Below are 17,555 nucleotides of genomic sequence, written 5' to 3' on the forward strand. Positions count from 1 at the left end.
CCCAAAAAAAAAAGTATGGTGGGCTTAGCCTGACATTGATTTTTCTGTGGACTGGGATAGGGAGATCACAATACAGGGGAAATATGTGTTGTGTAGTTAGAATCCCCACCTAATGATTCTGGTTCCTTATCCTAGAAAATTAATGCTTTAGAAGAATTAAAGGACTCAGGCAGAACTGTGTGTTAATTCTGAAAGGTACTCAGTAAACATTCACTGAGTACAGGACATAAAGGACTTAGCAAAGAAGTCGGTATGTTGTAGGCATCAAGAGGGTTAGGTTGTCAATGATGTTGATAGTTACAATAAATTTTCTGTTATTGAGCTTTATCACTGACACTATTAAGTAGAGAACTTTCTGCTTTCCTCAGAATGGCCTTGGTCTGCATCAGGCTGACCTATAAGGTAACAGAACACCCAGATTTCTCAAGGACTTGAAAACCTAGTTAGAGAATTAAAGAGCACATCTCTGTACTGGGGCTTTTGTCTCCTTCTGCCTGGAAAATTCCAGCTGCCCCAACTGTCTCACCTCCTTTATGACTTTACTCAGATCTTATTTCTGAGTCCTGAACGCTCCTCTCCCCTTCCCATAGCTGGTACTCCTGATCCCTTTATCTTGCTTTCCTCACCCCACCTCGTTTTTATAATTTATATTTTAATATATTAAAGAATGTATTTGGGTTTTTTGTTTGTTTTTTACTTCTTTCACAAGGTGCCTCAAGTTCTCTACGTTGATAGCGATCTTTTTCTTCCCCAATATATTTCCTGGTGCCCGGAGCAGTGCCTGGTGCAGGATAGATATTTAGAAAACATTCGTCAAATGAGTGAATGCTTTCCTATATAAAATTCACTAATAAAGAATAGACACAGCAAATATTAGTCACTTGGTAAGAATTCTGGATAAGTGGTAAATATTTTTTTTAATGAAAATTAAGGTCTCCCCCCACCTCTGTTAACCCTAACTCTGAGGATGTCTTCTAAATTGGCACATAGTTTAAAAGTGTGGATCCAGAGTTGGAAGATATTTTAACGACCAAGTCTCTGAGTGAGGGGTTCTCTGGGGCAATTTACTAAATCACTGCATGCCTTAGGTTGTTTTTTTTTTTTTTTTTAAACTAACAAAGGTGTGGTATGGATTCAAGAAATGTATTCAAACCCTTAATGTAGCAAGAGCTCAATTAACAAGCTAAATTTATAAGTGACTCATTTTCTTAAAAATAATTATGAAATTTCCTTTGCAGTTATATACTTACTTTTCAAAAAAGAAAATTAAGTTAAATGGCCTAGCCAGTTTTCAGAAGGCAAAAAGCCACAGATTAAATGCACAATTTGTGCATTTTCCATGTGCTCATTTGTATTACAGTGATAACACTTTTATAGTGATGCAAATATTGTAAAATCTCATTTTTTATGTTGTAACAATTTCAATACAGAGTTTGGGAAAGTTGGAGAATTTCCCATGAGCCTTTGTTTCTGGTTTCTTATAGATCCCCATATTAAGGTTTCTGGAAAGAAAGAAGATGTTAAAGAAGCCAAGGAAATGATCATGTCTGTCTTAGACACAAAAGTAAGTGAATATTAAGGACACTCAGATGTCAGAACCTTGTCTCTGCAAGGGCTGCTTCATGCCGTTATGAAAGAACCATGTGGAGAAGAAAACCAGGAGAAAGGAATGGTGGGTTTTAAAATAAACACATGTGATTCTACAGTGGATATAAAATTCTGTTTAATATTTGAATAGGTTCACCATGCTGGGCAATTGAATAACATTTATAAATACCCATAACATACACACACACTTATGTATGTGGATCGGTGTATGTGTGTGCATATGTACGTACCATCTTTAGAAAGAGACATTGATGCTGGTTAATATAGTGTACGATATACATTGTAGGTAGCTGGGAGAGGTGGACCACACCTGTTATCACAGTGACTTGGGAAGCTGAGGCAGGAGGACCAGAAGTTCAAGGCCAGCTTTGGCAACTTAGACCCTATCTTAAAATAAAAAACAAAAAGTGCTGGAATGTAGTTCAGTAATAAAGCACCCATGGGTTCAGTCCCCATTCATTCCCCATAAAGAAAGAAAAATATTACAGGAGTAGCATCTTGGCCTTTACCATTCCACTAGGAAATCACAATGAATCTTCTTTGTATAGCTGTGTATTTAGTGTGATAGCATGAAATTTGATGCCTGCGCTTGTGCAGGTGTGTTTTCTTTCTCCTGCAAGATGCATATAGAGAGGTAACCAGGATATTTAAACACATGAACATTTGTACTCAGCACATTACATGTCAGGTACTTCACTAAGCACTTTATATATTTTACAAATATTAGTTTCGGTTTTATAACTAACTTAGCACAGAGATAGTGGTTTGCACAAAATCCCCAAACTGCTAAGTGGAGAGGTGGGATTTGTATCCAGGCTGCTGATTGTTTACCGCAGATTTTTTTTTTTTTTTTTTTGCCACTTGGTATTTCATTTGTGTGGTCTCTGACCTGTTTTTCTTCTTTCTTTTGTTCTCCCATTTAAAAAAAAATACTTTTAAGAATTATCTACCTTGTAATTACTAAATATTTTAGAATAGTCTCCCAAAAAGTGGGATATTTTACTGTGTTTCAAAGGTTAAGCTGAAAGAATTAAGTTTAAAAATCAAAATAATTAATGGATATAGATTGAAAATTACCAATATTTTTAATGTCTTATTAGACTTCTTATTAAGGACTGTTCAGCAATAGTTTTGTAAATACAAATGGGTTTCATGTTGGTTTTTATAGTTTTACAACATCCACCTACCCCAAATTAAGTATATTAATTTCAGTATGACCACTGTGTATTTATTATTCATATCCTGGAATTTTACATTTTGTTTTAATATAATCAATCTACTCAGTGTTCATTTACTTAAACCAGTTTGCTGCCACAGGTCTATGCTTTATGATTTCTTCCTCTCCTTTCTTCCCTCTAGGAAGAGGAATATATTTTACAAAGTTCAGCATACAGCAACATAGAAGTTGTGAAAACAAAATTATTACTCACAGTTTATTTCTAGTTTTTTGTTCTCTTGGTTTTATATTCCTCTAACATGCATATCTTTAATCTTGTAATTATGTTTTCATCTATTTTTAGTTATCTGAATTAAATGTTTCATGAATAATGTCTTTGAAGAACAAATGAGTAATTTATCTCTAATTGTAGCTAACTTTATGTCTATTTCCCCCCCAAAAAAAATCTTGGTAAAGTATGTATCTGTCTATTCTGACAAATTTGTCTAAAAATGAAAATTTTTCTTAATTAGCCAAAGAGAAATTGATGGATTGAGCATTTTAGATTGACATGATTTTATTAAGGGATCTGTACTAAGTCACTTTTGTTAATACCAAAAGCATCAAATCCCTGGTACATTCCCCCCCCCCCCCGCAAAAAAAAAGACAGTGTTTAGAGAGTAGTTGTTCCTTCCTTTTTCATGCATCAAGAAATAATACATTGTTTCCATGTAGAGCAATCGGGTCACATTGAAGATGGATGTTTCACATACAGAGCACTCACACGTGATTGGCAAAGGTGGCAACAATATCAAAAAAGTGATGGAAGAAACAGGGTGTCACATCCACTTTCCAGATTCCAACAGGAATAACCAAGCAGAGAAAAGCAACCAGGTGATTCGTCTTCCCATGTGAACGTTTATGGAATGAATTACAGCCTTCATTTTCAGTATGCATATCCTTTTTGAGAAATGAGAGCAAAAGATGTAACCATGTAGATGATGTGCAATATAGATTGTAGAACCCCTGCAAAGAGACTGAAGGTGCTGTGTCTTTTGGAGGATGAATCGTAGGTAGATCCTAAACTCTTGATCTCTAAATGACTGTAGAATCAGAGAAAGATTTGATGGTCATAAAATAGAGCCCGTAAGAAAAGGCTGAGAGAGCCTATCAGTCAGGAGAAGGTGTAGAAGTTTGCCTAGTCCAGGATCTATCCATTCTCTATAAAAACCCAGAAGTGGGTCTTCAGGGCTACTCACATCACCTTCTGAGAGAGAGTGCATGAGTGCTTCATTTATGAACACTGGCCGAATCATTATCTATCAAATTCATATATACTTTTTGTGATTCTTCTGTTTGGAACTCACCTGTTCATATGTGAGCATTTTCAATACCCAAAGAACAGGTAGTGTAAATTGTGTTATATGGAAGCATTATCTTTTCTAAGCTAATTACAAGACTAGAAACTGTTAGCACTGATGGCAACAATGAATGTATGCATAAGGTACTAGATAATCGAAAGCCATGATAAAAGGCAAGCGTATCATTCAAATTATCTAACAGCTGCTATGGCATGGCCATCAGCCCTTAGAGCTGGGTTGTGGAGCTCCTGTACTCTCAACCCAGTGTGAGACTAATGCTTTAGTTGATGGATCATGGGAAGGCTCAGGCATCCCAGGGGAAAGCTGGAAGAATTGTGTTGGACCAGAGATTATTTACCAGCTGGTATGGGAGAAGTTCAAATGTTGAGAACTTAGTGCAGCCATATCTGATATGCAAAGAGTTTAAACAAGAGGGAGAAAGATGCCATGGACAAGAATAATTATAAAGATGGCCTCATGGGGGCTATGAAGCTGTAGGTAAGTCCAAGGGATGATATAGATCAGTTGACATACATCATCTGAGATCTCATTAAAATGCAAATTCTGGTTAAGCAGATCTGGGTTGGGGCCTGAAATCTGTTATTTTTAATGAGCTCCCAACTAATGTTAATTCTCTTTGTCCCTGGATTACACTTTGAGTAACAAGATGTGATAACTAGAAGAGCAGACGTGAGTTTGATTAAAATACATTAAACTGTATTTTTTCTTTTGCAGGTATCTATAGCAGGACAACCAGCAGGAGTAGAATCTGCCAGAGTTAGAATTCGGGTAACTATATATTACTCTTTCATACAGTAAATCCATGTCAGCAACAGTTGCATTATAAGGCTTTAAAATATCAGACTTTACCATTTTATAACCAAATCATATTTTCTAAGTAGGAAATAGTGGCAATAGTTGTTTTCATGTGCTTTATGGCATCCACTACCTTATTTTTTACTGTAGATATTTTATTATCAGTATTTTGAAAATGAAGTTCTATGTTAACTCATAAACAGTTTTCTATTGAAAATGTTTCTCCGAGATGTTTTGAATTCATCTGACTCAGTTTCCCTTATAATTTTTCAATGGTCCTATAGAGGCTTGAAGAAAAATGCCACAGTTAATGTGAGTCACAAGCTCTAAGGTTTCATAAAAGGTTTCTTCCATTTAAAATATTGTATATAGTCAACCTAAGCTTATGTCTACCATCAAAGCAATTTATGTTTTTAAATCCATCTTCAGAAAAGAACAACTGAATCATAATGCTTTAACTGTCTGCTTTGGGTTCTCATAATTTTGTTTTAGGAGCTGCTTCCTTTGGTGCTGATGTTTGAGTTACCAATTGCTGGAATTCTTCAACCAGTTCCCGATCCTAATTCCCCCTCTATTCAGCACATATCACAAACGTACAACATATCAGTATCATTTAAACAGCGTTCCCGAATGTATGGTGCTACTGTCATAGTACGAGGGTCTCAGAATAACACTAGTGCTGTGAAGGTAAATTACTTAGATTATTCCCATTATTATAAAATTATAAATCATGCAAGTTTTATTTTTAAAGGATATAAGACTAATTTGTTTTCCAGAATTTTTCTTTGTGTTACATTTGGATTTATAGAATGTACTATATTTTTCCATAGCTGATAGAAGTGCAGTAGGCTCTTATCTTACACGTGGGCAGCTATGCTTTATATGATATTTTCCCTCCCATCCTTTCTACCAGGAAGGAACTGCCATGCTGTTAGAACATCTTGCTGGGAGCTTAGCATCCGCTATTCCTGTGAGCACGCAATTAGACATTGCAGCCCAACATCATCTCTTTATGATGGGTCGAAATGGGAGCAACATCAAACATATCATGCAGAGAACGGGTGCTCAAATCCACTTTCCTGATCCCAGTAATCCACAGAAGAAATCCACCGTCTACCTCCAGGGCACCATTGAGTCTGTTTGTCTTGCAAGGCAATATCTCATGGTAAGGTTCCTGAAATTAGTGTTGTAATTTTTTATTTAACTTCTTTGGTTACAGGGTTTGTTATTGTACTACTTACTCCGCTAATTTGATGTTTAAGAAAGCACTTTGGAAGGCTGGTCAAATAGAATAGTTTCTTGGTAAAAGGAATTAAAGAATAAGGTTCATGGCTCCTCAGTAGGCTCAATTTCATTATGTAGGTGATTTTCTTACAGTGTTATTTTTATCTTAGTCTGAACACAGAAAAGATCACAATGAAATAATTGACTATGTTTTATGGCATAGATGGTAGATGATTATTTCGTGACATGTAGTTCTGGTACACCTTTTCACTTGACAAAAATTTCTTCTGTTGAAGCAGAAAAATAAAAATACTATTTAAGTTTCATCCTCAAAGACACCATGTTTGGAAACCTGGCACCCTTGTACATTTTATAAATTTCTGATATTATTAAATACAATTAATTTAAGCCATGAATTTTAGTGTTACTTATTGAAGAAAAACAACAGAGCTATATTAATTCATACTGCTTCTGATTTGTAATTTACAGTATTTCCCTTCTTATGTAGGTTAATGTTTAGTAACAAAATGGATGAATACAATATCCTTGTTAACATCTGCACTGTTTTCTCTTGTTCATTGCCCAGCATTTAGCAATATTTGAATTAGTAAGCACTAGGTGACCTTTGCTGCTATTAACTTGCCGAATTCATTTTTGAGAGACTTTCAGAGAATCCAGATTTGTATTGTTGATGCCATTTCACTGACAGATGAAAACTTGTTATATAATCACTTAGGATTATAATGTACTTTAAGAAATTTATGTTTTTAAATATATTTTTGTACAAGTTTGTTTTATCAGCTAATTTTTAATATATTACTCATCAGGTAGCATTTCATATCTAAAAATTGTTATCATTACTCTTCAAATTTTCTTCTTTTCAAGTTCTCTAGATTTTTTTTTTTTTAGTTCAGTGAAAGTTTTCAAGCATTCTGTGCGGTTATGATTCACATTCATACTTCAGTCACACCTATGATTGCACAAGATTGGAAGAAGAGAGGGAAAAATTAAAAAGGTTCACCTGTATTTTAGTTACCTTTTTATTTAGTACCATCCTGAAAAATACTTTTATCCATGAGCAAAAAATTTAAAATTTGTTCCAATTAGTTATACATGCATTTTGACACATCATACATAAATGGAGATAACTTCTCATTCTTCTGGTTGTACATGATGTGGAATTACACTGGTCATGCAGTCACATATGCACATAGAGTAATAATGTCCAATTCATTCTACTATCTTTACTATCCCCATACACCCTCCCCTTTCTTTACTTCCCTCTGCCTAATCCAAAATACCTCTATTCTTCCCTAGCCACCCCCAACCCCATCTTACTGTAAATTAGCATCTGCATATCAGAGAAAACATTTGGCCTTTGGTTTTATGGGACTGGCTTATTTCACTTAGCATAATATTCTCCAGCTCCATCCATTTACCCTGTAAATGCCATTATTTCATTCCTCTTTAAGGCTGAGTAATATTCCATTGTTTATATGCCACATTTTCTTTGTTGATCTGTTGAAGGGCATTTAGGTTGGTTCCACAATTTGGCTATTGTGACTGAGCTGCTATGAACATTGATGTGTCTATGTTACTGTAGTATTCTGGTTTTAAGTCTTTTGGGTATAAATTGAGGAATGGGATAGCTGGGTCAAATGGTGGTTCCATTCCAAGTTTTCTAAGGAATCTCCATATTGATCTCCATAATGTTTGCCCCAATTTTCAGTCCCACCAGCAGTGTATGAGTGAAACTTTTCCCCCACATCCTCACCAACAATTTTTTCTCGATAATTGCCATTCTGACTCGAGTGAGATGAAATCTCAGTGTAGTTTTGATTTGCATTTTTCTAATTGCTCTAGATGTTGAACATTTTTTTCATATATTTGTTGATGGATTGTATTTCTTCTTTTTTGAAGTGTCTGTTCAATTCCTTAGCCCATTTATTGATTGGGTTACTTGTTTTCTTGGCGTTGGGTATTTTGAGTTCTTTATGTAATCTGGAGATTAATGCTCTATCTGAGTTGCATGTGGTAAAAATTTTCTTTAATCCCCTACGTTTAACATTAGCTTCTGTTGGTATATGTGTACCAAATCCTGTAACCAGCAGGCTAGCGCTGAATGGTAACCACACATCAGAAAACAAAGGTTACATAGTTCCTAAACTCCTTAGATTAGGGGCCAGAAGGAAAACATCAGAGGAAAAGAAGTCTAAATAAAACTGCAGTGCTAAATTGGGAACTGTTGAAGGAGGAACAGCAGTTACAGTTCACTACAGGAAGGAGACAGGCAAGTAGCTGTAGCAGAAGGCAAGTAGGACTTGGTTGGTAAAGAAGCCTCTGATTCCAGCAGCTTGGGAGGCTGAGGCAGGAGGATTACAAGTTTAAAGCCAGCTTCCACAAAAGTGAGGCGCTAAGCAATTCAGTGAGACCCTGCCTCTAAATAAAATACAAAATAGGGCTGGGGATGGGGCTCAGTGGTTGAGTGCTCCTGAGTTCAATCCCCAACACCCCCTAACCGCCCCCCCCCCCCCCCGCAAAAAAAAAGAAGCATCCTCTGATGAGTTAAGATTCCAAAACAAAGGATCTGTTGAAGGGATAATGACAAACTACCCTGACCTGGAGAAAGGGGAAGACTTTGAGGCAGGACAAGCAAGGCCAGACTCAAAATGTGGGGCTCTTTTAAGTGCCAGTGCTTGTTTAGCTTTCAGGATGCAGTAAAAGTCACCACTTTTATGTTGTTGAGCCAAGACATAAGATTAGTACCCTTGATGTGGCTGAGAATCTCATTTCTGCCTCCCCTAACAAAACTAAAGTCAGAGAATGAAGGAATTTTCCAAAGTGGAGAGTGGGTAAAAAAAAATAAATAAATAAATAAATAAATAAAAATAAAAAAAAATTCAGGGCCCAAACCAGGAACTTAAGGTCTATAATTTTGTAATCCAAAAAATAATTTCCTCCCCCTCAACATTATTCCCACACTAGCCCTCCAAACTATGTGAAGATATATAATTTAGCTTTAATACTTTGGTTTATTCTTTAAATCTATAAAATATTGCATTCTTTGTAGGCATGTTGAATAATCAGGTTTTGAAATTATTAACTCCTACACATTCTATTGTGATATTTTCTAGGGTTGTCTTCCTCTTGTGCTGATGTTTGATATGAAGGAAGAAATTGAAGTAGACCCACAGTTCATTGCTCAGTTGATGGAACAGCTTGATGTCTTTATCAGCATTAAACCAAAGCCAAAGCAGCCTAGCAAGGTTGGTTCAGTCTGGATCCAGGGAGTCATTCTGTATAGTTTTATTTTGCATACAAGTGTGTATTTAAATTTACATGGAACTAATACTCTCATATGTGTTATTATCTACTTAGTGATAACAATATTGATTTGTAACACCATTATTGGTCATTATTTTCTTTATGTATTTGTTGGTTTTTATAGTCCATTTTTGTAACCATTATTTTTCTATAAATACATGTGAAGGAAAGAGAAAACCCTTAGCTTGCAATCTGGTAACTTTAAAGCGTTACATAGTTGCCATAGTTGGTAAGACTGTGTGATTGTGTGTGTGTGTGCGCGCGCGCGTGCGTGTACATATCCAAAGTGCGCGTGCGTGTACATATCCAAAGCAATTAAAAAATAAGAGCATTTATTATATGCCAGCCACAGTGCCAGCCCTAACGATTTAAAGAACACTTGCCATTCTTTTTGATAAAGACTTTAACAAGAGTCTTTAGCCTTCTTGTAACCTTTTCTCTAAGATGTTGCAAAAACTCTGTAATTTCATATAGGGTAAAAATGTAATGAAAAAAATGTTACACTTAAGTGCTAGTGAGAATGTGAGAAAACAGCAATGTTCCTACATTAATGTGAAAATTAGCAGAGCCATTTGCAGAACAATTTGAGACCACCTGATCATACTCAGAATACTGATTCCTACTTGCAGCCATTGTACCTCTGGTTGCACACACTGAAGACACATTTACACCAGAAGTCAAATAAAATGATGCTGATTGAAAAAAAAATCACAAATTGCACGACAGCAGGTACTAAATGGTACATGGTTCTTGCATGAATGTGCATGTATTATTTTCTAAAGTGCAAAGCATCACCTGGAAGGGTCACAGCAAATTCACAATGAGATGCCTTTGGACTAGGAGCTAGAAGAATGGAATTATGAAACAAGGGGAAGGAATGCTGTGTGCAGTTTCAACAGTCAGAAACAAATAAGTTTTATTTAGGGTGCTAAATACAGAGATGCTGTATCAACTTTGGTTTTCTATATTTTAAAGAAATATCCTGATAAAAGGATTTATAAAATGTAACTGTGTTAAGTTTATGGAAAGTTTAGAAAAAAAAATTAATTCCTGAACTGAATTGAGTTCCCTAACTTACTATAATAGATAACACCAAATGGTTGTGCCTTCCAGTTTTTAATTTCTAAACTGTATAAACATTATCATATATGTATAATTGTTTGTATATAATATATATTGTGTAATTTTGTATATATAAATACTATAATATTTATTATCCAACTGAAGAAAAATAATCATACCTTCTTCAAAAGAAAACTTTAGAGAAAAAGCCCTGATTCTAAGTGAACTTGATATAGTGAGTTGACATTTAGATAACAGGACATTAATTTTATGTATTGTGAAGCTTTATGCTTGACTGATATGAGTTAACTAGAATTAGTAGAGCTACCAGGACTAAAAGGTAAAGGCTTGAAGAGATATTCAAGGACGTGTGCTTATAAAGATGGACAGGCACAAGAATTCCAGGAGTTCAGGAAGAAATGGGCAGGTATCAGGGAAAAATAGATTGCCAATCAGAACTTGGAAACCTTACAGCATCCCCTGGCCATTTAATTTCACCTGCCTGGCCTGACTCCAACTACTGCTTTAACTACTTTCTTAGCCACAAATTTTCTTTACTCTCTGTTGGAACCTTTCCCCTTTGGGTTCACATTTCCAATTGTCTAGATGAGTCCATTGAAGGGGAAGAAAGATTTGTAATTTTCTTTTACCATGAGCTCAGTGAGGGGGAGTGGTACCTCAAGGTCAGTCAACTAATCGACTATAAATATCAGACATAAGTGACTATGGTTATGCAGTCTGTATGTTGTGACAAGTTGGACTTGGTTTGTAAAGATAAGGTAAAGCCGGGAGAGCTTTAAGGTAAAGAGAAGAGGCTATGGAGAGGGTCTGGAGTTCCAGTCCTCTTGCTGTCCTCTGCAGCTGTGCCATGACCTTCACCAATTCACTTAACACATTGAATGTGAACAGTGATCACACCTCATAAGGTTTTGGTGAGAACTGGAACATTTGTGCAGCTTCCATCAGTGCCTGGAACACAGGACACATGCAATAAAGGGTAACGAACATTTTCAGCTTTACCAAAAGTTAAGAAATGAGTGTTTAGGATTTGCAGTTGATTTTAAAGTGGCATCAACATATCCCCTGATTGGAATTATTAGCATACTCACTTTCCACCTTCCCTTCCCCCATTCATTGTAGACTTCTTGCATGTCACTTTTTTTCCCCCCATTATGTGTTTTCATAGTCTGTGATTGTGAAAAGTGTTGAGCGAAATGCCTTAAATATGTATGAAGCAAGGAAATGTCTCCTCGGACTTGAAAGCAGTGGGGTTACCATAGCAACCAGTTCATCCCCAGCATCGTGCCCTGCCGGCCTGGCATGTCCCAGCCTGGATATCTTAGCTTCAGCAGGCCTCGGACTCACTGGACTAGGTATAAAATTTATTATTACAGTGCTTCTCAGTCACTGGGGAAATGCTTATCTGGTTCCCTTTCTTTCTACCATTTGGGTTTACGTTTAAATGCTGTTTTCAATTTCTTCTTCTTTAGGCCCTAAGATCAGGTGAAAAGTAACAAAACTCAAATCGGACTGTTTTGGGGTTTTTGTTGTTTTTTTTTTATTGGTAGGATCTGTGGATTGTGGTACCCAGATTCTTCCTGTGTTGGCATAAATAATCAAGGTCTGACTTTTATTTTCAGTGACTGTTTGTTCTTCTAAATTAAGAATGCTATTGAGATTGAAGTGAGCAGGCTCACTATAATTTATGTGTTTGTTCTCTCTTGCATCTGTAATACTGCCATCAGTCCCTAGAGATAAAGATTATCCAGTTTGCTTTTGAAAAAATAATTGCAAATCTGTATGAGAGGTGGGGAAAGTGGAAGGAGAAAGCAATCAGAGCTGTACCCACAGTAGTTAGGCCTGCCAAGCCAGACACAAAGGGATCCTAGCCACCAAGGCATGCAAATGGACCTGTATCTACAGCAAGCAATAGAAAAGTAAATGAACAATCTCTGTTGGTGCTTTGGTTCATTAAGAAAGCAGGGTGAGCCACCTAATCGTCGTAGTGGTATTTATGGCCTCATCTGTGGATTGCAATCTTACAGGCTGACTTCATTTGCTCCATTATAGTTATGCTAGGTTCACTGCTTTCTTGCACATTTCCCAGTTGTCTTTTATATGAAATGCTAGTACAGTAACCCCAGTAAATCATTCCATTCAGTGCTGGTTTGAGGCAGAAAAAACATTCTCGGCAATCTTTAAAATATTTTTCTAATACTTTTTTTTGCTTTTAAAAAAATGTAATCTGATAATAATATGATTATGAATCCAAGGAGCCATTCTTAGACACTATTAAAAATAAAGAGGTTTTTTTTTTCCCCTTTGTCTCTCACCTGCCAAAGTTATTCCTTCCACAGGGACCTGAACAGTCATAATAACATAGCAATGCCTATGAACCAGGAAATGCCAGTCAGGTAAATTAGCAGGAACCAAATTTATCCTGCACTAGTGAGAAGGTGAGCAAAGAACAGAGTTACTGAATTTTAAAAATGTATTCATGGCTATACCCATTCTGTAATACTTCTACTTTATATGTATTCCTAGAAACTTACACAAATGCATATTTTATTTTCGAACACATTTCAAATAACAGAAGCAAAACCTCATTTATTTAAGTATCAAATTCTTAAAACAAAAACAAAAAAAATTTTTTTCTAAGGAAAGGTTTCATTATTGGGATGACACTGAAAGAAGTCATGGTCATGTATATGTTCTGACATACATATAAGAACTGTTCAGATAGCTCTCTGCCTATTTACAAAGGTGCCAAGTGGACCCATTCTACCACAGGAAAGCTTTCCCTAGTTACTGCTAACTATGAGTGCTTTGAAAAGCATTTGTTTGGAAGCAGATGACAAGTGAGGTATGCAGAGAAATAAAAATGCATCCCCATTTGCTCATCCTCACTGGCTGATAAAAATGGAAAGCCCCTGGTGGTGCTCAGTGACCCTGACTGCTGTCCTGGTTTGGGCATATCTGTCTTCCTTTTTCTGCCAGCATCTATTTGTGGGTTAGCCGGTTTCTGTGTTGGAGCTGTGTAAAGAAATATTTCATGTAGATATTTGAAAGAAAATCCATCACCCATATTTTGTATTTAGAAAATATCAGATCATATTGACATGCATTCCAGATGGCAACATGGGTGCTATCTTTATTGAGAAATCTTGAATTCATGTGTATTAACTTTACATTCATTTATTGCAGGTCTTCTGGGGCCAACCGCCTTATCGCTAAACACTTCAACAAACCCGAACTCACTCCTGAATGCTCTTAATAGCTCAGTCAGTCCCTTGCAAAGTCCAAGTTCTGGCACGCCCAGCCCCACGTTATGGGCACCCCCACTGGCTAATACTTCAAGTGCCACAGGTCAGTATCATACAAGTGTAATCAAAGGCATGTATTCTTAAGCGTTATCAGTTTAATTTACAAATGATTCAGTTTCTGTAGGGAAAAACTATGGTTCAGACTCCACTCCAACAAAACAGGAATTCCCTGATGTGTAAATTAGTTCAAATGAAACACAACAAAGCAATGAGTTTTTCATAAAAATAAAATATAATTTTCAAACGGGATAAGCAGATTAGGGAAAAGGGCTTGATGTGCAGGGAGCAGTGACCAAGGCATGGCCAGGCTGACAATCTGGTGATCGGAAAACAGGCTTTGTGCTCCCTTATTTCCTCATTTGTATAGAGAGCAGCTTGGAATAAACATTCTCAAAGGTGTTGCTTTAATATTCTTGTATGTTTTCGCAGTAATGTTAAATCTATAGAGAGATTAAAATAGAATTATCTTCTAAATTGTCAGCAAAAAATATTTAATTATTGTTACTGAAAATAGCAGTAGTTCATGAATTTTTTTCTTGTCTAAAATCTGTCTTCATGAAATGTTACCATAGGTTTCTCTGCCATACCACACCTTATGATCCCATCTACCGCGCAAGCCACATTAACCAATATTTTATTATCTGGAGTGCCCACCTATGGGCACACAGCTCCATCACCCCCTCCTGGCTTGACTCCTGTTGATGTTCATATCAACAGTATGCAGACAGAAGGCAAAAAAATCACCGCTTCTTTAAATGGACATGCACAGGTAATGCCCTTCTGCTGCAGTGGTATCATCTGCACTGTTTTAAGAGAAAAGCTGCTTGTAACATGCTTTAATCTTTACCTAAAATTATTTTTAAATTGTAAATTCATGACCTTAACTGTATATTATTTTCTATTATTTCAGTCTCCAAATATAAAATATGGTGCAATATCAACTTCATCACTTGGAGAAAAAGTGCTAAGTGGGAATCATGGCGATCCATCCATCCAGACAACTGGGTCTGAGCAGGCTTCTCCCAAATCAAATCCTTCAGAAGGTCAGGAACTGTAACTTTTCTCCTGAATGTCAGTCTGGTTTGTTACTCTGATAAAGGGGGTTGCGGAGAGTCTGTGCAGTGATTTAGAGTTGGTTTTGCTAACCAACTGTGACTCACCTTAGCTATGTGCAAAGGGAATATCTTGAACGAATTGCCAGTGAGCATGGTGAGAAGTTTACAGAAAACCACTTTCCACAGAAATATCACTTTCCCCTTACATTGGACCTTCCTAAGTTAATTTACCTGTGTAACAAGAAAGCATCAACAAACTAAACGCTTTTATAGAAATATATCTCCCTTAAGTTGGAGTGTCTTCTTGTAGCTCCCTTACCCTGCTAACACTCTTTTAAAAATATTTTTAAATTGAGTTTTTGTGAAGCCTGAATTTGTTGAGGCATCCTCTATTCAGCTGAGAACCTTTATGCCTTTATCAGGCTAACAATGTCTCTGTAGAATTGGGTTCTAATTTTTTTTTCCCCATTGCAGATAATAATGAGCTGTAATGTGATGTTGTTTAGATTTTTCACTTTTTTCTTCTCCCCTGCAGGTTGTAATGATGCTTTTGTTGAAGTAGGCATGCCTCGAAGTCCTTCCCATTCTGGAAATACTGGTGACTTAAAACAGATGATGGGTCACTCCAAGGTTTCCTGTGCCAAGAGGCAGACAGTAGAGCTATTGCAAGGCACGAAAAACTCACACTTACAGTATGTATTTTAATCTTAAAAGCTTTGATTCTGTGAAAGATAATATGTAGCAGACTGAACTTGTTTTAACTTGATGGTTAGCACTCTGGTTCAGGTCAGGTCAGGTCTTTTTTCATTGCTCTTCATAATAATCATTTCAATTTTTTTTTTTTTTGCAGGGGGGCGGGCACTGGGGTTTGAACCCTGGGCCTTGTGCATGCTAGTCAAGTGCTCTGCCACCCTAAGCCATATCCCTTGTACTTTTAAGGGGTAATATCTGGGAATTTTTATGCTTGCCCATGTTCTTTATAATTTCTTCTCCATATAGTCAGTTGGTCATATATATGTCCTCTAAACCACCTATATGGCTCAGAAACGAACAATCTTTCTGCTTTTTTTTTTAAAGAATTTATTTTTAAATGGATCTTATTTTATTTTATTTATTTATATGTGGTGCTGAGGATCAAACCCAGGGCCTCACACATGCCAGGCAAGTGCTCTACCACTGAGCCACAACTCCAGCCCCTCTTTCTGCTTTTTAGTAATCACTTGGGACAGTTTTTTTCCTCCTTGATTTTTGCTGTTAGAGGTTTTCCTACAGTTAACTCCCTTTCAGTAGGGAGTTCTTTCTTAAGCTGTGGCTCCTCTTGTCCAAGGTAACCAATGGAACTTTTCAATAAGTGCTTCACAGTATCATGAATCATGACAAGTCACATTGAGTACAAATGCGTGAATTGTGTTGACTGTGAAGCTCCCTGACCATGGCATAGTTGCCAGTGTACCATCTTTGCTCCATTTCCTTTGTCCTTCGTCTATTTCCTTTTTCCTTGCTGTATTTCTATTTTTCTGTTTATCTCCTTTCTTTTGTTGTTCTCCCACCCATCCCCATCCAATTGATTTCCTCTACTGCCTCCTTAGTTCCTTATATATTTTTATGCAAAGATTAGCATAAAAGTTTTTATTTCCATCCTCTCACTAAAAACCATTTTGCTCTGTGAACTCTGGGTCTCAGTTTACCCAACTATGTTTTATCTGTTTTTCTTTTAATAAACCAAGTTAATGTTCTTCAATATAGGTCAGAAAAACGATTTTGCTTTCTTTTTAGATTGAAGCAGTTGAAGCATATGTTTATTCCTTTCATCACTGACTGAGTTCTGCACCTTCTTCACATCTCCCATCTGGATTAAGCTGCGTCCTCCAGAATTGTCTCCCTCTACTCATCTCTCATCAGTTTCATCTATCCTTGATTTTGCTCTAGTGATTTTTTTTTTAATCTAAATCTTATCACATTGTGGCTTACAGAGCCTATGGGGTCTGCAGTGCCTGTTTCCTTTCCTTATGCTCTTCCCTCCCAGTGCTCTTTCTCCTGGCCTTTGACACCAGTGATCTTGCAACGCCCTTAATTCCCAGTTCAAATGTTCTCTGTGAAGCTTCTGTCAGCTTTTGTCCAGCAAAGTTCATTGTTCTTCCTTTTGAACTTCAATCACCCTTTCTAAATCCCTCTAAATTCCCTTGGCACAACTGATAGTTGAATGAATAAAACTATGAAGACATGATGAGCAAATCGGTTCTTTGATTGATTCCTATTTTATCTGAGACTAATGGTGCACTTGGATTTGAACTTGAGGTTCATGTACTCTACATTATCATGTGTTGTATTTCAGCTGTTGCCCGTTATAAGAAGCATTTTCATGCTCTACCTATACCCCTAATTAGGTTTTGGAAAATATTTCTTATTTATCTGCTACCCTTATTTGTTACCAGTGTCATAGGCACCGTACACACTAATGATGTCAGATTTATTCATCTCTGTTTAGGCTTTGTACATGTGAGTCATTGATATCTCCTTGATGTGTAAACATGAAAAATCTTGTCTTATGTCTGTTTTCTCTCTACCATATGTTGTATAGCATAGATAGGACATAGAATGTGTGTATTATGAAACAGTTTGAAGC

General features: G+C 36.6%; 1 protein-coding gene across 6 annotated transcripts in view; it reads left to right on the forward strand.

Annotated features, from left to right (window-relative positions):
- Bicc1 (BicC family RNA binding protein 1) overlaps nt 1–17,555 on the forward strand; it is a 284,860-nt gene that overhangs the window by 243,476 nt on the left and 23,829 nt on the right. For 5 of the 6 annotated variants that reach the window (XM_048813939.1, XM_015504682.2, XM_048813942.1 and 2 more), the window contains 11 exons: nt 1,485–1,564; nt 3,500–3,658; nt 4,861–4,914; nt 5,434–5,628; nt 5,855–6,106; nt 9,300–9,431; nt 11,738–11,924; nt 13,756–13,917; nt 14,447–14,643; nt 14,785–14,917; nt 15,465–15,621. In XM_048813939.1, coding sequence (XP_048669896.1) covers nt 1,485–1,564; nt 3,500–3,658; nt 4,861–4,914; nt 5,434–5,628; nt 5,855–6,106; nt 9,300–9,431; nt 11,738–11,924; nt 13,756–13,917; nt 14,447–14,643; nt 14,785–14,917; nt 15,465–15,621 — 1,708 coding nt within the window. Of the gene's footprint in view, nt 1–1,484; nt 1,673–3,499; nt 3,659–4,860; nt 4,915–5,433; nt 5,629–5,854; nt 6,107–9,299; nt 9,432–11,737; nt 11,925–13,755; nt 13,918–14,446; nt 14,644–14,784; nt 14,918–15,464; nt 15,622–17,555 lie in introns of those variants that run through there. The other variant, XM_048813955.1, reaches the window with a different exon arrangement.

Source organism: Marmota marmota, unplaced genomic scaffold, assembly GCF_001458135.2.
Source record: "Marmota marmota marmota unplaced genomic scaffold, marMar, whole genome shotgun sequence".
NCBI lineage: Eukaryota > Metazoa > Chordata > Mammalia > Rodentia > Sciuridae > Marmota > Marmota marmota.